The sequence below is a fragment of the Talpa europaea genome (genome assembly GCF_964194135.1).
Source record: "Talpa europaea genome assembly, chromosome: 4".
Classification (NCBI taxonomy): domain Eukaryota; kingdom Metazoa; phylum Chordata; class Mammalia; order Eulipotyphla; family Talpidae; genus Talpa; species Talpa europaea.
The window spans coordinates 139,879,973-139,901,206 of NC_140070.1; the positions used below are offsets into that span (position 1 = coordinate 139,879,973).

Here is a 21,234-nt window from a genome sequence, read left to right on the forward strand (position 1 = left end):
CTACTGAAAGAAAATTGAATCCAGATGTGATATGAACAATGTTAGCTAATTTTCTTAGTGTGATGATACTACGATTAGGTAAAAAAGTATTCTTGGTTTTAAGAGAAATAGACTGAAGATTTTAGTGGCAGAGCCATGAAATACATAACTCATGTTCAAGTGGGTCAATAAAACACACACAGAACCACACAGAAAGTTAAAGCAAACTTGTTTCAATGACAGCAAGAACTGGTGACTGTGAGTGAGATATGGGTGATGACTGTGCTTTTCTTTCCAATTTTCTGTTTTTTAACAACGTTCCCATTGAGACAAGAACACCACTTTGGATCAACTATGTCAAATTTTCCCTATATTTAGAAATGTTCACAACAAGAAAGTGGGAGAAACATAAGCTTCTCTAACTTCTAAGTTGTTTGAAGTAAATGTAACTCCAAATAATTATAGCCAATGGTGAGAACTGAATTTTTTGCTTTATTTGCAGCTCCAAGGAAATGCATGGCACATTAATGGTACTAACCATTCTTCATGATCATTAGTATTGAATTGTCAAAACACTCCCTTAAATCCAGGGTTTCCTTCAGGGCTGGGGCCCTACCTGGTTTTACCTTCCCTTTCCAGACCAGACAGGCTGCATGAGGGCTGCCTTAGGTGTCTGACACATTTTCCCCCCACTTCAAATTCTACCTTTTCTAATGAGTAATGTCATTTATTAAGCAAGTGCTAAATAATCCTTATGACAAGGTATTATTGCTGTTTTTGAGACCTCATAGTGATATTCAGTAATAAAAATGGGTGCCATTTGTACAATTAAGGAAACAGTGCTTAGTTGTAGTGCAGAGGTCATGAGACAGCACATCAGTTCACAGTAAGAAGCACACCCAAGTAGAAAGCAAAATGATAACAAATCTCATTTCTAAATAAAAGTCTAACCTTTTTCCAGATTGAAATTTGTAATATCTGTAGAAGTTTCTTCATCATCACTGGAAAGGCCTTCGAGATGATCTGCCATCTTACCGGTTTGCTCTCTGGCTTGTCTACGACGAGTCCTAAACAACAAGCACCTGAGTTTCCAAACCAGACAAAAGAAATCACTTCCCTCACAAAGCAACCGACAGCAAGCATTTTTCAGAATTACCTCCTGGCCTCACGCTCTGCTACCCGGCGTTTTGCATGCTCCTGATACAGTGCCCGGTCTCGTCCAAAGGAATCAAGATTTGGTGCCATCAGAGCCTTATCTGTAAAACATCAATTGTTCAAGTTAAAAACCTTCCTTCAACAATCATGAGGAAAGAGTTTGCACAGAATAAGCCATAATGATAGATGCTTGCTAATCTCAACAGCAGGATTCTACTGTAACTGATAAACCAGCTATTTCCCAGTTAAGAGCAAATCTCAACATTGTGTTCCCACAAAAGAAGTAGAAAAATAGTTCAACATCCCTAACAAATGCACCTGGGCCTACTATTTTTATGTCCAAGTAACAGAACTCGTTTATGCTATTAGGATGACCAAGAAAATGAAAGACCTAAATTAACTGTGCAAAGGGAAAAATAATAATTACTTTTTCAAAGAAGAACTTAAGCATCACATGTTAAATGATACAAAATGACAACAAAGAAACAGGCAGAAAAGATGAGCAAAGTTTGGCTGCAGGTGTTTAAACTCTTATTCTAATTTTGCTTCGTAGAATTTATTCTCCATTACTGTTTTTAGAGCAAAGGCAGAATCAACACTGTAGACTTTACAAGCCTTGTATGAATTGGACCAATATATGCTTTCTCTCATAGCACAATTCCCTTGTTTCCTCCTATTTTCCATTTCTCTCTCTCTCTTTTTTTTTTTTTTTTTGCTTAAAGGGAATTCTCTGGCTTCAGCTTCCAATCTTCCTATTTAAATTTGTGTTTCAGTTAGCCTATTTTTCAGTTTCCAAGAGAGGGTTCATGTTCCAAGAACATTCCTTCTCTACATACACCCTCCTCTACCGTGTAATGAGTAAGATACCTTCCACAACCTTCCCGAGGCAAATGCTTAACTTTCTTCAGCCACCTGCACTGTCATCGTTTCCTCAGTCCCCTTGGTCTTATTCTCACGCCAGCCTCCCTAATCTTGCAAACTCTCTGTTCATAAATAAGAAAGAGACTGACACTCTGTGGATTCAGGTGGGAGTTGTCTAACAGAGGTTCTCCACCAACTCTCTGGGTAGGAAGCCAACTACTTAGCTGGGAGCCAGCCACATGATAGCATCTCTAGTTCTTTCCTCTGGATCCATTTGCCTTCTCCAGAAAGAGCTCTCACTGCCATCTCTCCCCTAGGGGGGAGGAGTGCGGGACCCTGTGTCTGCAATGGTTCCTGTATTTCTACATTGTAGTGTCACACTCTGAAGATGCTTTGCAATCTAGGGAATAGTAACGGGAAACAAACCAATCCAGGGATAGGAGGGGGGAAATCACATGTAGAATGAAAGACATCAATTTAAGATTTTTGCAATACTCCCTCCCCCGCTCCATTTCAGAAATGTCTCACTAATACCAGCAACAGGAAAACAAAATGCAACTTCAGTGTACCTTACTACACCCTACTATTATTTAAAGTCTTCTGTTTCACCATAAATTTTTTTATTCACATCTCAAAACACCTCTACTAAAAATGTGCTACAAAGTCCACTAATTGTAAAGAAAGATGAGTAAACAAGGAATTTGCCCCCAGCTCTAGCTCTCCTGTGAGTTAACTACACACTTAGATGAATTAGCTAAACATTCCCAAATTAGAGTTTTGCTTCTTTTAAAAGGTATCCTTTATTAAAGGAATACTTTAAAGAATATTCGTTATTAAAATACTTAAACTGTTGCTCTACTTATAGGTTTTATAAAAAATACATTGAGGGAGGTATGGAAGAGTAGATGACTCAAGTGACAGCTGTCTTTATTTCTCTAAGAACTGCATGTGGTAATTATGTGAAGTATTCACAAATGTAAACAGATGGCTTTCAGGCTGTTTTTGAATTTCTTAAAAGGCCAGGACAGGAACTGATACTTTAATGTCCCAGATAATTTTCTTCAAATTTTTGGTAACTAATGAATACTACTTCTAGGACAATGTTTTTTACTTTCTCATTTTTTTTTTTCCAACTCTCAATCAAATTAGCATACATCATTCAACCCTGTTTCAAATGCTATCTAGGTAAAAATCCTAAACTATGAAAAACAAATTATAGGCAGGAAAACATATCTGATGAACTGTACAGCCCATGCAAACGTTCCCTTCGTAGATATAATGGTTACCTGTAATCTGCCCCAGAAATCTGGTTGTCTGCATCAAAAGTGATCTGGGAGGGATGCATTCATCATTTAGGTGCCCAATTCAGCAATAATTCAATCTGAAGCTTTTAAGCCGAAATAGAAGGTCAAGTCCTTCATAGGGCTCACAGCTGACTCTGACTCAGTAGTGAGGCCACATTACCACTTCTCTGACACTCTGAAACCCACCCAGCAAAAAAAGAAGGGTCTTTTCTCAGGGGTTCAGTGTCTCTAATTTAGAGGGCACCCTGTGTGACAAACCATTGTCTTCAGAAATAGTTGCACTACAGCCCTTCACAGTTGGATCATCTAGGGTGGTTGTTTTAACATGCAGATTACTGGAAACCATCCAAGACCTAGTAAGAATCTTTGGGGACTGGACCAGGAAATCTGCATTTTAAATTAACATGATGGGTAAATCTGATGCACATTTCCATTTGAGAACTGCTGACATGGGCAACAAAGAGATGACAAAAGAAGCGACAAGAAATCCGTGCTCAGAAAGTTCCTATTAGAGCACCCAAGGATATGAAGGCATGGAAAAATGGAATCAAAGGTTGAAAACATCTTGCTAAAGAGCCTCAGCTGAACTATTTAATAAGAGATTTACAATTAATTTTGGTTTCCCGAAACACATCATAATGAAAAGAAATTCAATTTCCAAATTTTATACTAAAATTCTGCAGGCATCCACTAAAAAAACAAAAAAACAAACAAAAAAAACCCCAGTATCCAAGCCAAACTAATTTATACATATATTAAATAATTTAAGCATAAAAAAATTTGATTTATACAAGTTAAACTCAAAACTCCCCAAATCTTGGAGTTGAATCAATTGTTACATGATATAGTTCCCTTTCTCCCCCTCCAAAATTTCCCAGTCCCTAAAATTTGTATCTTTCATTGTGATCAACAAGGGCATTTGTATTGGTGTTATGAACAGGATGAAAATGAAAATGGGGAGAATCAATTAGGGTCAAATACAATGTGGCTTTAAGATAAAATATTGATAATGTCTCTTCTATATGCTAAAGAGTGAAAAAATATGCCCAGAAAAGAGTGACAGATTAGAACGTTTTTTAGTTCCCTTGCAAAGCGATATTTTCTTAAATGTAATTCAAGATAGGTTATAATTTTAGATCTACCTGAGGTAAGAGCAAGGAAATTTGTCTTTTTTAAATAAAAATGCTTTGAGATCTCTAATTTTCAATTAGGCTGTACTAAGTAAACAAGGTTGTTTAATGAATAATAAAAACCTTCAAGATGGACTGACTTGAATGGCTTGAAAACTCCGAAGATTCATCTTTAATATCATCTTGTCGTCTTTGGACAAGGCGGGAAGCTCGCTGTTTGTACAGCTGATGTATTGCTGATTCAAGTTCATTAATCAGTGGCACCTGTGAAAATACAACACACTCCGTAACACCAAACTCCTCAGCTGCTTACTTATTTGAGGGTTCCATACTATTTCCGGATTTCTGAAAAAGTACCCCCTCTAGGGACAGAACAATCATGAATTCCCAGTGGGACACAGACAGCAATTCAATTTTATGATATTTAGGAAACATCACTTCTTCTTTCAGTCCATATATAGAGCTATAATGTCCGGTGCCTAGTTATTGGAGCAAAAATTTGGTTAGGCAACTTAACATTTAATATTATTAAAGAGAGCAAGTAAAGATATGCTGAAATTTTTAGTGCTTTTTCTTTGGAATTAAAATGTTTTAAAGTTCACTTTTAACACTTTTAATTTTCCAGCAGCATGATCTGCCTCACTGTTGTCGCAGCTGAGAACAGGAATCTGCCCACTGCCCAATTCTGAACATGTACCCTGTTCCTCCTCCAGTCCTATGGAGCAAGGAACTCAAAGGAATGTTACACTGTTTTGCAGCTTTCTTACACATCTTAAATGTGAACTGCATTCGTTTACATCAAATAAAATTTCTGGCTATCACTAACCTACCTAAAATCAATACCTCACACTGAGAAAGTTTTTCTCTTCGTTTCAAATTTATCTGTTTTCCATATTTTATAATAAAATAATAAAATTCTTTACATGAATTGTTGGTTCATAAAGGCAATGCATTTTTTCAGGTTACTATCCATAGCTAAGCATTCACTTGGTTCATAATGAATACAAAAACCTATAGAACATGAGTCCTAACTTAATAGAAAAATACATAAAATTTTCTTTTATAAATACTTATAACCAAATGCTATAATACTTTCATAAAACACTAATGACCACCACACATACCTGAGGAAACCAGAAATTCTAGTTTCCTGATGGTTAGTGCAAATGGAAAACACATTATTTAGAGTTTGGGAACACTGGCACCAAGTGTTATAGCAGCTTCCTGACTGAACAGACTGTAAATGGAAAATAAAAAAAGGCAGGTGGAATACAAAGATGTCTAATAAAAGCAATTTTATATACACTTGCATGATTTCATTGCAAAAGTAGCAAATGTCAAACTGACAAGTCGTTTAGTCTTTAATATGCCACACTACGGGCAACAATGTCCCCAAATCTGCACTGATTATCTTCGACAGCTGAGCCCAGAGACTCCTTAAAAATTACTATACTCTGACTTTTTAAGTAATGACTGTCATATCACTGAGACTTACACTCTCCCCCTCTGCTTTTTCAAGCCAGGCAGGTCTGAAAACCAATGTACCTAGGTACCTAAGGTGAATCCTTTTAACCCTAGAGACTTTATATAAGAGCTACACACCCGAGCTTGTATCGTACAGAATTAAAAGCCTTTTTAAAAATCTGCCTCAGAATAAAAGCCCTAAAACACATTTCAGCTCTTATTCATGTGATTTAGCTCAAGAGAATACATCATAACAATTTCTTTTCTTTCTCCAAATTCAAATCTGTTACTGGCTATTATGATTTCAGGACCAAAGTTTAGGCGAAGGACACAAGGAAGATGACTACAGGGCAACAAACCAATGCAAAGTTAAAATAATCTGCAAATAACTTAAACTCTAAGTTCACAATTATCTGAACTTTTATAATGAGGAAAAAAACAAAATAATTGTTTTATAGTCTTAACCTGAAACGACGTTTTTATAGTATAACTTAAATAAATATTAAAAATCTAATTGTTCCAAAGTTTTCCCATAACTTATGATAGTATTAACTTGGCAACGCTCAATAAAATGGAATGCACATGAAAATGTCAAAATGAAATAAAATACTTATTTTCAAAGGGAGAAAAATCCACCTCATTTTAACTACAGTGCAGTCACTTTAACTACAGTTTACAGAGTAGTGAAAACTCTGAAAACACTGCTGTAACTCTGATATAATTCTATAACATTGTACTACAACACATTAGTACAAACTGAAGTAGACTTCTCTAGGAGGATAAGCAATGAGAAAACACACTATGAATTATTTTTAAAATAGCAAGCAAGTGTAAACTATATGAACTAGATGCCTTCCTAGCCTCTTAAATTCAGGAATGGTATATTCTAGTTGATCAAACCACTGGCAACTTTTTTAAGAATTCAGTTTGCAACTATGAACATGGAAGTTTATTTAAACAAATTTCAAAACGAACGACAAGATACTCCACAAAAACAAAGAAAGACATGATACTATACTTTGTGGTAAAGATCACAAGGCATAGTTTAAAATAAAGATCCTTTCTGTTGTTTAAGAGGAAGCCAGCTCCTACCAAGCCCAGCGGGCTCATAGGCTTAGGTGGGAAGGACACAAGTACTAGCTCTGACAGGTTATGTCCACTTCTTATCTTGACCCTCGACCCCTGCGCAGACTCAAACTTATGTTTCTTTCCTAGCTCTCAGGCTTGTCGCCCTGAACCACGGATCTGTCAGAAGGGACAGCATGGTTCAGATGTAGCTGCTGATCAAGATCAGCTGACAAGGACAAGAACATGGTAAATCCCACAGGAAGACCTGGTGAATACTGGCTCAGTATGCATCTAATCAAAAACTGACTGGAACCATTGAGATCCACAGAAAGACAGTCTGATAGTGTTTCTTTTGTCCTTGGCTAAGGGTATTAAAGCAATCCACAAACATACTGAAAAATGAAAATGCTCATTTAACCACACTACATGCTCACAGAGCCAAGAAAAAGGGAAAATGTGTCTACTAATCCTGTATCATTTGAAAGTTTAGCAACAGGATATTCAAAACACTTAGATTTTAATTTTTTAAAAGATAAGGTTGCAGTATCCACAAACATTTAAACTAATGCATCTTAAAAAAGAAAAATCAACTAAGAAGAAGTTAGAGTATAGAGGAGGTTCTGTTTCGAAAATGCAAATGATAAATGGCTCAAGAGAATGCAAAAAAAAGTGCTAACTTGGAAGAAATGAAATTATATTCAATGAATGGTTTCTGAAAATGGATGAAGTAGAGGTGTATTTAGATGAAAATTATTAATGGCAATCAATGTTAGGTTAAAAAATAAAACTAGTTAAAACTTTGCAATTTTAAGTATACTTAGAATTACCTGCAGAAAGTTTAAAAATAAATTTAGACCTGAACCACAAAAAAGAAAAGGCTATCAGATGAGTTCTTCATAGAAGTCTATTAATTCAGGGCAAGCCAATACACCGTTATAGTAAGGCAAGACTTGCCAAAATGTTAAGTGTTCTGAATTAATCAGTTTTCAACAAAGACCATACATTGCCCCCCAAGGTACAATGACACTAATGAAGTGAAGAAAATGAAGCATGACTTTTCATCACTTCTGAAGTTGAATTCATTTTCTGAGACAAACAGAAATGATCTACATAAGGCCATCTAGACTTCCCTATTTTTGCCTTATTCAAAGAGATTAATATTTTTGCATTCTTACCTTTTCACTGAAACACTCAAGCAAGTCTTGGACATACCCTCGCATTTCTTGCAAAAATTTATACCGTTCACCAATACCCCCAGAAGACCCTTCTAATCTTTCAATAGCCCTGGTAGAGTCCACTCGGCTTTGCAGATGTTTCTCATGCTGCTGTCGGTTTGTTTTGTGCAATTCTTTCATGGAGTCCAACCTTAAGAACACAAAAGGATAAATATAACACATTTACATCCAAAAGTCTATGCTGTCAGGACTCTTGCAATAGCAATAATAATGCATTTAGTTCCACTATTAGAATATAAAAATACTTGGAATTGCATCTTTTCATCTGTACTGCTTTTTTCTCAAAAAACGGCAGGTTACAGACTTCATATAGTTATTGGTGGGCTAACCAAAATCTCACTGCTTTGCTTTTCCCCCCATATCTTGACTACACTTTTTCAGAGTCCAAGAGGTGCAAACTCAGAACTGTCTTCAACAAGATCATGGAGTGGTATTTTTTATAACTTTTCGAGGCATCCACAGAAGTAATCCAAGAAGGTAGCAGACCAAAGTATGAAGTCATCTTCTGTTTAGCTTTTGAAGATGGGTCAGTGAGTCTTCTTTGCCGATATTCTGCATCTGCTACCCCAGACTACATGTTGCCTGAGGGAACAGAAAGCTAGAGGACAGGTCTTTAAGAGGTTGATCTGCCCTACCTGTCTTTAAGCTGTTTCTTTACCAAATCAATAGTAACGGGAGTCATCTCATTACTGGGAGTTTTGAAAGGGACTGTATTATCTGTTTTTTGAGATTTGGCATCAGATGATCCATAGGCCGTGTAACTGTAAGGTATGCCATAGGACGAGCCATAAGGCATTGTCTGGTAGGTGTTCTGGTAGTACATATTCACTTCAGTGGGCTGACTTGCTTGAACCTGGAGAAAAAGAGGGGAATTTATCAAATCAGTAGCTAAAACTTTTGTGGTGGGGGGACATCATAGCCATTTAGGGTTAAAAAGACACAAAAAAACTAAGGGTGAAAAGCATATACATTTTCCAAACAATATGTAATTACAATAAGTAACTGTAGAATTCTTCAAAATCAAATAAAAGTAGGGTCATAAAAATGTTCTCTTAGAGGATTAGAGTTTATTTCTATAAATTTTCAGAAAGACAGTATGAAAGAAGTTCAGAGTTGGAGAGACATTAAAAATTATCCATGGTTACCACTTTATCAACAAGAGGATGAATGACTTCTCATAGTCACAGAATGAAAGAACAAGCAGAGATCACAATCTAAGACTCCTGACACTTTTGCCAGACTTTTTCTCACTAGACCCTACTTTTTAAACCCAAATGTATGCAAAATTTGGCCTCAAAACACTAGTAACAAAAACATGTATGTTCATGCATCCTTTTCAACTGTATACTTTTATAAAACAAACTGTTACAACTATTCAGGAAGATTTTTTTAAAATCTACAATGTTTTTGCATTACTGAGAAATTTTTCTATAGATGTTACCAAAATCACCTGGAGGTCTTATTACTGGGCTACAGAATTTCTAAATAGGGAGTCACAAGAGGGTGAGAATTTACATTTCTAATGAGTGCCTAGATGATATAGATAATGCTGGTCAAAGGACCACTTTGAGAAAAAATGATCTCAGAAACAACAAATTTTTCCAATACGCTAACTATAAAAACCGAAATATACAGTTTTGAAAAGCTTATTACGTATGTAGCTCTAGTGATTTTCTTAATTATGTAAGTTGTATGAATGACAGACTCAATATGCAAAGTGTTTTCACTTTTTTAAAATGGACAAAAATACTTTTTTAATTTATCCTTTAATTTTTGAAGTTTAATTCTTTTTCTTACCTGAGGGATATTAATTCCTTTTCTTATCTGCTCCTGTTCCCATCGACTGAGTTCTTCATCTTGTTCTCCAGTCACTAAAGCATCATCATCACTCCCCTCAATACCTGCAGCCATACGTAGCCAAGAAAAATAAATACCAGAGATGCTTTCCTGACACTTCACAAAAATTAAACAAAGCCATTGTTATTAATTCAATCTTACTAATATGACTATCATGATTCCTCTCTTACAGCTAATACTCCTGATTTTGCTTATCTTAGCCACAGAATCCAAGGCAAAAGGTAGCATTATTGTAAGTTTAGATCTTTGGATTGTTTCCTAAACTCTGTGAGCTTAACATCACCTCAACATAGGGAAGAACAAAACCCACCCACTTGAACAATGATGAGTTGATTACAAAATTTACATGTGCCAACTGCTTAGCACAGTAACAGCCATGCAGGAGTGTTTAGTAAACATTAGCTTTCACAGTCATGCCAGTTTTCCAAAAAATTCCGTAAGGCATTTGCACCATAGCAAGAACAGTCCTCTAACACAAAACAGTTAAGCAAATGCAGACACTTTGTATTTGACTACAGTCAGAAATCACATTTAACAGCAATGTAATGAATGGGCTCACTATTAAATCCTGTTACCTATTTCCTCCGCTATTTTTTGTCTTTGTGACTTTTCTTTTACAGAAAAAACTATACGGCGTTTCTCATCATCATCTTCATCATCACTGGCATCATTCTCATCTTCTCTGACCAGGCGACCTTTTCCAGGCTCACTGTCATGAGGCGTGAAATCACCCAATTCCCGGGCCATTTGGCGCTTTTTCCTAGCAGCATGTATAAAAGCCGCATCTGGAATTTCTCCTGGAAAAAAAATGGTAAGAATCATAAAATATCTCAATATTACATTATCAAGTATCTATTTAAGTATGACGGTTAAAATAATCTCATTAAGACAGCCCGTACACAGTGATATTCCAATGCTGGTTGCTGGCGCCCCCTCCCAAACTGAGCCTGCTATCCAAATGATTTACTTTTAACTTAGTTTAAATGGAAACAGATTCACAAAGGAAAGTAAATATAATGGCAGTATGTATGGAAATGTGGGAGATTCACCAAAGCAGCTTTACCTGCAATTACACGCACGCACGCACACGCACACACACACACAATCATATTCCTAACTTAGAAAACGGATTTAAAAAGGTCCCAACAATCTCATGAATGTAAAAATATCAGATTTCTATTGTATTCCTCTTGCAATGTTACCCAGTTCACCTGTAAGCATGACGAATATAATTCTGTACCTCCTTTGCTTCATATTAAGACAGAAGAAGCCTTTCTCCATAGTGTTCTTTTGCAGAAATGTAAGTTATAACGGTTAACAACATTTAAGGAACAGATTAAGCATAATCTACTGTGTAATCAAACCAAATGACCTCTTTACCTATAGCAAAAATTAACGCCTTGTTATTTGCCTAATTGTTATTTAAGCAGCATATGACAGCCCATCATGTGAACGCATCTTAATTTTTGAAGTCATTCCTTTCCTGCTACTCATCTTTTCCTAAATTTTGTTCATTATGAAAACATTAGATCCCTGGGATGAATTTTCTAGATAGTATGAAATTACAGAATCGGAGCACATTAACATTTGAAACCTACTGATTCGTTTTGACAAATAGCTTTCCATAGCCACTGTAGCAATTAAAATGGGTTATATCTATGTATGTGACTTTCCACAACTTTACCACCAAGAATAAATAAACATTGTTAAACATTATAAACATTAATGAGTCAAATGTTACCTTCTCATAATTTAAAAGTGGCTACTAAGCACTTACTCAAAAGCTGATTAGCCAGTGACTAGATTTGCAAGCCATTTCCTATTGAAAAGTAAAAACGGAAGAAAGTATGGACATACAATAATTTAGCTTGAATAATGGTTCTAAGAAAGTTAGTCTTAATCTGAAATACATAAAAAAAGACATTAGTAGCATTTATCCATTCACTTGGAAGCCCCATTTTCTTTGATAACAAAATTGCCTGTCTGAGAATGTCTTTGCAAAGTCGGGAAGTTTCTAGTTCTCTTTTCCTTCATTTGCAAAAGGAAACACCCATAAGAGATATTGCTTAGCCAGCTGCTTCTTTAACATCTTACTGGTCATTCATCCTTCAAGGGTCACCTGAGCTCTAGGAAGTACTTTTGAGTACACACCTGGACGGAGAACGTTCAGAGAAGACAAAGCATTTGAAAATGCCCCACCAGCCTTTGGCTTCTCCTCCTCCTTCTCGCTTTCCATATCCATTTCCTCTTCTCCATGCTCACTGACGGCGACTCCGTCTTCCTGACTGGTCTCCTTAACATGGCCTGTCTTGTCCAAAGGTGGTTCATCTATGTTTTTTAAATAAGCAAGCAAAATATATTTAAAACCAAATTCATAAATTGAGGTATTTCTTATTCGGTTATGGGCTCAAATTCATTCAAGTTTGAAGAATCTTAACTAATTTTATAAAACTCAAACCAATGAAGTACAAAAATGAAATGTCAACACACTTTGGAGGTAAAAATAGCAGGGAACACAAGGATATGTGAGGCTCTGCTCAAAGTTACCTTTAGTCATCAAAAATTTGATTCATTTATCAAAACTATTCCTCCCCATAGATAATGACTGGTACCTTTTCAAAGCGTTATTTATTTTTGTTTTTTTCCAAGAATTTTTTTTCCATTTTTTTTAAGAGTTATTTATTTATACAAGAACTGGAGTACAGGTCAGAGGTGCGGGAGGGTGAGAGAATTCACTGGAGACAGAGTGGGGAACAGAACAGGCAGACTGATGAAATACACTGCTGAGGGGAGCAGTGGGCGAGGCAGGAGAGGTCTGCCGTGCCATGTGGGTTTCTCCCTGGCTGGCTGGGAATTGAACCTGTATTGCAGAGGCTGCGGACAGTTTCAGAGTGCGGCACTCAACCTGCTGTGCCACTGGGGAGGGCCTATTTCTTTTTTTCAAAGATTTATTTTTACAAGAACGGGGTACAGGCCAGATGCGCAGGAGGGTGAGAGGATTCACCAGAGACAGCGTGGGGAACAGAACAGGCAGACTGACGAAATACACTGCTGAGGGGAGCAGCGGGCATGACAGGGGAGGTCTGCCACGCCATTTGGGACCCTCGCCGGCCGGCCGGGAATGAACCCGTGCTGCAGAGGCCATGGACAGCTTCACAGCATGGCGCTCAACGGCCTGCACTACCAGGGGAGGCCCCCTATTTCATTTCTTAAGTCAGTATTCCATTAAGCTCCTAAGTCCATTCAAGGCAGTTTACACCAACAACCAAGTCTAGCTCCAGATCACTCTCTCTGGCATGAACACACTTTGGAACACCTCCTTCCCTCCTGCCACCCACCATCTGTAGGAACGAGCCCCCAGTAGTCACATTTACCCACAGCCAGGACTCAGTGACTAAACATGGATTTTGACTTATTCTCTTTCGGGGAATCTTGAACTGGGATAGAGAGACAATTTAGAGACCAGGTGGCACTAAAAGCCACATGAGAGCCAGGAAGGGTGCTGGGGAGCAGCCATCTGGACCATGTGGAAAGAGGAGAGCTCGGGCTCAGTTCTCGCTCTCCTGCAGCCAGTTTCGAGACTGCTTTCCTGCCACTAGGCAGCACGAGGCACCATGTCTTAACAACAGTATCCTTTTCTTTACTCCAAGTGGTTTACGTGAATGTTTCACGTAACATGAAAGTGACAATGCAACAATAGGCACCGTGACTATAAAGAATAAAACAAAATTTTATTCTAAATATGATTTTCTTCTGTTCTTTCACTAGCATGTTCCCTACCAGAAAATCTCAGAGGTTCTTGAGTCTTCTTAAGTCATATTCTATTTCCCTAAATAACAGTCCCAGGAACAATATCCTTCCCCACTCCCCAATTTTACTGAGAAAATTTAGGTCATTCTGTTTTATGTGCTTTAATTGTTTTCATTCATCATTCTACCTCATTAGTGACGGACCTCTTTCTTGGGGCATTCTGAAGCTGTGAGATTATAAAATTCGCTATCAGATGTATAGGATTAGATGAGGTTAAAAAAACTATTTCCTCTGGCTCTAATCAAACACTAAATAAATGTCTTTTGAGAGCTAAAACCTAACTGTGAAAGTTCTACTGGATCAAATATGGGCAGAGAATGATTTCTGCAAATTTGAAAAGATTCAGTGATTTGTTAAATTCACAAGTATCTCCTACTTAGGTAAATCTAAGTCCACAGCAAGGTGGTAAATGAAACTTTGTTACTGGTCACATATCATCCTTCTAGACATCATTATAAAAAGATAAGCTAATAACCCCTTTCTAGGCTGAACTTCCTCAGTTTCTTTACCACTGCTTCAGGAAGCCTGCTCTCACAACTAAATATTCTCTTTACCTTGAACTCGGGCAAGTTCTCCCTGTCTTCTCCTGTGTACAAAGAGACAAGGCCTACTCCTCACCAAAATATCTTCTGGGTTCTTCTACTTATTGTCATCTACTTCTCTCACCGCCAAGGTTTCCAAAGCAGCACTGTGGACCTGCTATCTTCTACTTCCTCACCAAATGCACACCTCAACCCTGGCAAACGGCCCTGAAAAGACTTCTGCCATTCTGGGCTCTCAGCTCATCCAATGGCTATAGCCACAGCTTTTTCATACAGTATCAAAGAGCAATTTAGCAAAAGCTCCTCCTTTCTCCAAACAGTCCCATGGACAAAGAGCTTGGCTAACTGACCAGTCTCTTACCAGGTGACCACCACAAAAAACACAGCAAGCCTGTCAATACGCCATCCTCATTCCTCACAGCTCCTGACCTTGTTGGTATAATTTCAGACAACTAACCTCATCATCTTGAAGTTTTCCTGTCCTTTTGCCTTTGGTCTTTATGATTCCTTTATCTCGTTAATAAATGCTCTTCTCTTCCCTGTGTAGGTTTACTACAGGTGCAAGCCTTTGATCTCCCTCATCGATTCCATTTACTTTTGGCTTTATCACCTCAAAGAAGCACCACACTTAAACCTACATCCCCAAATGTGTACTGGCTAGTTTCAATCAAATTGAAGTCTAAAAGTAAAGCCATTATTTTAGAAATATCATTTAAAAATAGGTCTTCCAAGTCAATACTATCCTTGTTTTGAACTTAACTCATCTCTGCCTATCTAAGGAAGGCTGGGGGTAGGAAAAGTTGTGCATTAGTTAACGAAAGAGTTCCATAACCCCACCATTAACTGAGTTATCTGGTGACTAGACTATAAGAGTCTATGAAAGTGGAAGCCAGGAAGAAGTCACAGAAGATGGCTTTGTAACTTCATACTTGCTTCACTTTCTAAACCCAACAGTAAATGGTCTTTTCTCAGTTCTCACTGTCCCTGACCTTTCTTCTACTTGTCCACTGTACACAGTCAGTTCTCAAGAAATTTGGAAAAATGAGGTGGTTTCCTACATTCTAAAATAAGTGGTTCCCCTAAAAATAGTCCTCTCCTCCCACCTGCCTGCCCTATTTCTGTACAAAATACATAATTATTCTCACAGTCACTCTGGCACAAAAACTCAAATTTGACTTTTTTCCCCATCCAGTTGCTAAAGCATACATCAAGCATACCAATTCTCCCCCTTGGAAGGTTTATCAAATAATTCTTTCTTTGCACTTCTTTATCCACATGCACAGCAAACATTTTTAATTCATTTACAAGTTCCCACTGAGTCAGGAAGAGCCGCACTGTTGCTTAACTGAGACCTTTTAAAAGCCACTATTTGCGGATCAAAGCTGGCTCCTGCATTTAAACTGCTTTAAGCCTCCAATCTCTCCTGCCAATCCATGCTGCATGCTAATACCAGGTTAAGATTCCAAAAGGCATTTATCATGTCAGCATCTTGGCAAGTCACTGCAGATGGCCATTCTAAACCCGGTGCTAGGTCCTAAAACATCCTTCACAATCTGTCAACAATGTACCTTTCACCCTAAACCTCTACTTCCTCCACAAATCATTTACTTTGGCTTGTCAGGTACTTGTTCTTCTCCAAAACAGTGTTAGTTTAATCTTGGATAAATCCCCATACTTTCCCTCTTCTATCTTCTAGAACTTTAATGATCAAAGAAAGATCCAGCTGCAACTTCCATTTTATCTGGGAAGTATTGCTTATGCCACCTCTAAAGCAAAAAGTGTAATTACCCTTTGAAACATTCAGCAGACATTTTACCAAACAATGGGTGCAGGATACATTTAAGCTAATGTTTGTCATCACCAAAATTAGATTGTAAATTTATGACATACTTTTTCACATTGTGCCTGTAGCTACAAACCAGGAAACAATATTATCTTTAATTCCATAAATGAAAAAGATTTCCCTATGGTATTTGCACAAGAACAACGCAGACCACAGCATACTTTAATGACCCACTTTCCCAAACACAGGTAACGCTTAAAACCTTTGAACTTAAGATTTTAAGAGGACAAGAGAGACGTGCATATACAATGCAGGCAGGTGCCTCACACTAAGGAGTCTTCCTTCATTCATGGGTCTATCCCCCTTAAGACTGCTGAGTAAGATTAGCCACATTAACCTTACGGACAATTCTTTAAGAATTAAATGGGGCCTCCCCTGGTGGTGCAGCGGTTGAGCGCTGGGCTACGAAGCTGCCCGCAGCCTCTGCAGTGCCTGTTCGATCCCCCACCACCTGCGAGGGTCCCACGTGGTGTGCAGACCTCTCCTGCTGTACCCGCTGCTCCCCTCAGCAGTGTACTTCGTCAGTCTGCCTGTTCTGCTCCCCACTCTGGCTTTGGTGGATTCTCTCACCCTTCCGCACTTCTAACTGTACCCAGAGCTTGTATAAATTAAAAAAAAAAAAAAAAAGAATTAAATGAACTGTGGAAATATCACCCAAGAAAGAGAAAACCAGGCTCCATAAAACACAAGTACAGGAATCAGCAGAGCACCCCATCCGATGGGAATAAGCCTGAGTCTCAGAGTGAAGTGGGGTACCTCCTTTCCTGGTTCAACAGCTGTCTGTAGAAAGCAGTCTGTAGTAGGAAAATTGGGAGGGGAAAATTCACTGCAGCAGAAACACTCTAGTGCTCATGATTCTGTAAGCATTTTCAAAGTGCATTTACAATGCAATTGTGTTATAACAACAACAACAAAAAACCCAACTGTATCTCTACTCAATTCAGACTTAACTGAATAAGCTCAATATGCATGCATGGATGGACGGATGGATGCACATACATATGACTCAAATCCATTCAATTCCTGTGAGAGGAACTTCTATTTTGTCAGTTCAAAAGATCCTATTAGATTGGTACTTACTATCAGCTGATGAGTTGAGTTCTGTCTTAATCTTCGATTTTTCAAGATCTTCTTTATATTCTTTCTTAAGCAATTTTACTATCTTTTTACTATAACTTGATTTCTTCACTTTAAAAACTTCTTCATTTTCTTTAAAAAGAAATTAAATGAAATCTGTAGTTGCAATTTTCAGACAATATCTTCCCTTTTAACTCTCACATTTTCAAATTCTTTTCACATTCATCCAAATATATACTCATACACCCATAGTCATCACATAATTTGAAGTTATTTCAAAGCTGTCATAGGCTTTCCAAAACTGAAGCCAATTGCACAAATTAAACTCCAATAATGCAAGTCTGAGTCTCTTAAAAAGGCACAGTACATGTAACCTCAAAAAAGTTTTTCTATTATTATCATCCCTAAGTCATCCTTATGTTGGTGGTAAAAAATCATTGGAAAAAATCTTTCAGTATTGAGGTCTCTGAAACAAAATATCCAACATCAGAAGGTGCTGGCAACACGCTGTCAAGGCTGAGTTACTATATCCATCGCCAACTGACATACAGTTATTTCAAAATTAAGCCTGGAGCAAATATAACTTTTGATGTATCCACTACCTTGGGCTTAAAAATTTTAAAGTCAAATGCAAACACTTGACCAAACAGTCCCTGCAGCGCCAAAAACAACCACCTGGCAGTACTCTCCGCAAATGTAAAGAAAATAACTGCAAGGCCGACGGCAAGTGCGCGTCTCCCCGGCACGTGAAAGCCTCCCCCGGAGACGCGAGTGCGGTTTCCAAACGTCTTGATTTACTTTCTCATCCCGCGGCGCCTCCCCGGGTGGCCGACACACACTCGACCGGCGGTAAAACAGACTCCACCACCGTCGCCCAGCGGGCAGCCAGCAGACCGGAGGCGCGTGTTAGGATCAGAAACCCAGGTCGGGGCGCACGCGGGGCCGGCCGCGCCCCCGGGTCACCCCGAATCCCCCCGGATCCCCCCGTCTCGGCCCCGCAGCCCAGGCCGCCGGGGCGGCAGGACGGCCCCGCCGCAAGCCGAGGTCGGCGGGCGCGGGGGCCGGAGCCCAAGGTCAGGCGCGGGGGCCGGGCCTCCCGCTCGGGGTGCCCGCGCGAACCCCAAAGCCCGCCACGAGGCGCGCGCCCGCGGGACGTGCCCGCGCAGAGCCCGGCGCCGGGTCTCCCGCGGCCCGGGGAGCGGCCGGGCGGACCCCGAGGGGCACCTGCGAGCCCCGGCCCGGCCGCCCGCTCGCCCGCCTCCGGGTGGGGAGCCCCGGGGGCGGCGAGGCGGCGGCGGCCGCGCGGGAACGCGGGCCGGGCGGGCGGCGGGGGGCGGCGGTTACCTTCGTCCTCGTCCTGGAAGCTCAGCAGGCTGGCCCGCGGCGCCTCTTTGTTCTCGCGCGGCCTCTTGCGCGGCTTCAGCCCGTTGCCCGGCTCCGCGCCCCCCGGGAAGCCGCCGCCCGCGTCGGGGCCGGGGCCGGGGCCCGGGGCCAGCGCGGAGGGCGGCGGCAGCCCCGGGCCCGGCAGCGCGTCCCCCCCGGGGGCCCGGTCGCCGCCGCCGCCGGGGCCCGGCTCCTCGCCCGCGCCCGGCGGCGGCAGCAGCGGCGGCGGCTCCTGCTCCTCGTCGCGCTCTCGCTCCTCCTCCTCCGAGTCGTTCCGCTTGCGCACGTTCACTCGCCGGGCCTTGCGGAACATTCCAGCGGCCCGCACGGCGCCCCCGGCCCGGCCCGGCTCCCGCACGGCGGCCACGGCAGCGGCGAGCTCGCGACGGCGCACGCGCGCCCCTCGGAAGCCCGGCCGGGCCCGCCTGTCGCTCCCGCGACCACGCACCGCCGAGGGCGCATGCGCGGGGCGCCCCCACGCGCGCGCTCTCAAGCCCTGCGCGAGAACGCCGCGCCTCTCGCGAGAACGCCGGCTGCTTGCACTGCCCTCTGTCGGCGGGGAGGACTGTGGGCAGGGAACTCTGGGACACCGGCGCCATCCGACGGGTCACAAAGAGGATCATAGAGACGAGAGGAAGGAGTGGACCCTGCGGCCTCCAGGCCCGCGCTGCTGCAGTGCGGCCCCCGCGCTTACGCGGGCGGCCGCGTTAGGGGGGCTCCCGCCGAGGCCTGGGGGGCCGGGGGGGGGGGCGGGGGGACGGGCTGGCCGGGAGGAGAGCGAGGGAAGGAAGACTTGGGGTGGGGGAGCAGGAAAGGAGGGGCGGGAGGGGGGAAGGAGGGAGAGCAAGGCTCGCTGAGGCGAGTGGGGTGCGGGCAGGGGCGTGTGCTCTGGAATCTCGGGGGGCTGTGGTCGTTATCCGAACTGTTGAGTCACCGTGTTGCCACAGCATTGTAGCGACGGAGCACGTGCAAAAGCAATAAATTTTCATCTATGATAAAAGTGTTACCTGGGCTGATCCTTTGGCTCCCGACTCTCTAATGTAAGGAAAGCAAGAGCGTTTTCTAAAGAATGCCACGTTTGCTAGGCGGTCTGTGACTGAACACCTCGCCTAAACGCAGTACATTTCAGAAACGGAAGGGAGTGGGGCCACTCACCTTGCGTCACAGAGGTAACCGGATACACCATGGAATATTACTCAGCAGTCAAAAAGATAAACACATGCAGTTTGCAGCAACACGGATGGAGCTGGAGGGGATCATGCTCAGCGAAATAAGCCAGAAAGAAAAAGAAAATACCGGATGGTCTCACTCATAGCAGGAATTTAGAAAACCTAAATAGGGACCAGGGAAAAGTAATCAATACAAAGTAAAAATCAGAATCAACAAGCAACTATAAACCAGAGACACACTGGGGGCGGGGGCAGGAGGGGCGGGGATAGAAAGAACTAGAGTCAAAATAAGGGGCGAGGTGCAATTGTATGGGGAATATAACCAAAATGAAAATGCATACATTGTGCAAAGATGAAAAAAGATGTAAGAATTATATAAAATATTTAAATAATAAAAAAGAAAATTTAAGTTATCAAAACTCGAAAAATAAAAAAAAAATGGCTAGAAACTGGGTATTCGCCTGGAAGGTTGATGCTTCCAGTTGCCTCATCAAGCTTGGGGGGCTTTTCCTTCATGTATATGTTAATTCATTTTCATGCCTCAGAACTCACAGGTTAACAAAACGTTATGTACAGTGAAAAAAAGGCTACCGTGCATATCTAAATGCCTTCTGGTTCACCTCCTCTGGGAAGGTATTAAAAGTTTCCCAAGTTCCCCCACAGATACTCTATGAACATAAAGCCAAATAATGTATATTTTCATGAACGATCTCTTTTTTTTTTTTAAAGATTTATTTATGCATACAAGAACTGGGGTACAGGCCAGAGGTGCAGGGGGTGAGAAGATTCACCAGAGACAGAGTGGGGAACGGAACAGGCAGATTGACTGAAGTACACTGCTGAGGGGAGCAGCAGGGGAGTCAGGAAGAGTCTGCTGCGTAATGTGGGTAGCTCCCTGCTCAGCTGGGGATAGAACTTGTGCTGCAGTGGGGGCGGGGAGCATCATAGGTTGCATCTTAACCCCTTGTGCCACCAGGGAGGCCCCATGAGTGACCTCTTTTTAATGCTATGTAAACAGTGTACTTTTAGCCAATCAAATTGGAACTGGGTTCATAACTGTACAGAAATTATTGGAAATCCCATAAAAATTGATATTAAAGGCTTTGCCAATCTTATTATAATCATGCTGCAATGAAAAGCTTTGGAAAATGGTCGCATTCACAGGATAAACTAGAATTGGAATTGCTAGACCCAAATTCTGAACATTTGTAATTTACTAATCCTAAATTGCTCTTTATAGAAGCTGTGTCAATTGAGATTTGAGTCCAAATTGAAACAGAAGATCTCAAGCCCACCAAGAATTGTATTTCATACTGATCTACCTCTTTTCTCTGTTTTTCTTGATTGAATTTGAGAT

General features: G+C 40.9%; 1 protein-coding gene across 1 annotated transcript in view; it reads right to left on the reverse strand.

The window, feature by feature from the left end:
• Positions 1–19,101, reverse strand: part of PAXBP1 (PAX3 and PAX7 binding protein 1) — a gene marked incomplete at its 3' end in the record, with an annotated part of 30,808 nt that extends 11,707 nt beyond the window's left edge. Inside the window, exons 1-10 of the mRNA XM_084231081.1 lie at positions 18,670–19,101; positions 17,329–17,457; positions 12,205–12,381; positions 10,629–10,850; positions 9,994–10,097; positions 8,832–9,049; positions 8,137–8,326; positions 4,570–4,693; positions 1,136–1,235; positions 931–1,046 (exon numbers count right to left, since the gene is read on the reverse strand). Coding sequence (XP_084087207.1) covers positions 931–1,046; positions 1,136–1,235; positions 4,570–4,693; positions 8,137–8,326; positions 8,832–9,049; positions 9,994–10,097; positions 10,629–10,850; positions 12,205–12,381; positions 17,329–17,457; positions 18,670–19,021 — 1,732 coding nt within the window. The 5' untranslated portion in view covers positions 19,022–19,101. The remainder of the gene's footprint in view (positions 1–930; positions 1,047–1,135; positions 1,236–4,569; positions 4,694–8,136; positions 8,327–8,831; positions 9,050–9,993; positions 10,098–10,628; positions 10,851–12,204; positions 12,382–17,328; positions 17,458–18,669) is intronic.
• Between the last annotated feature and the right edge of the window lie 2,133 nt (positions 19,102–21,234).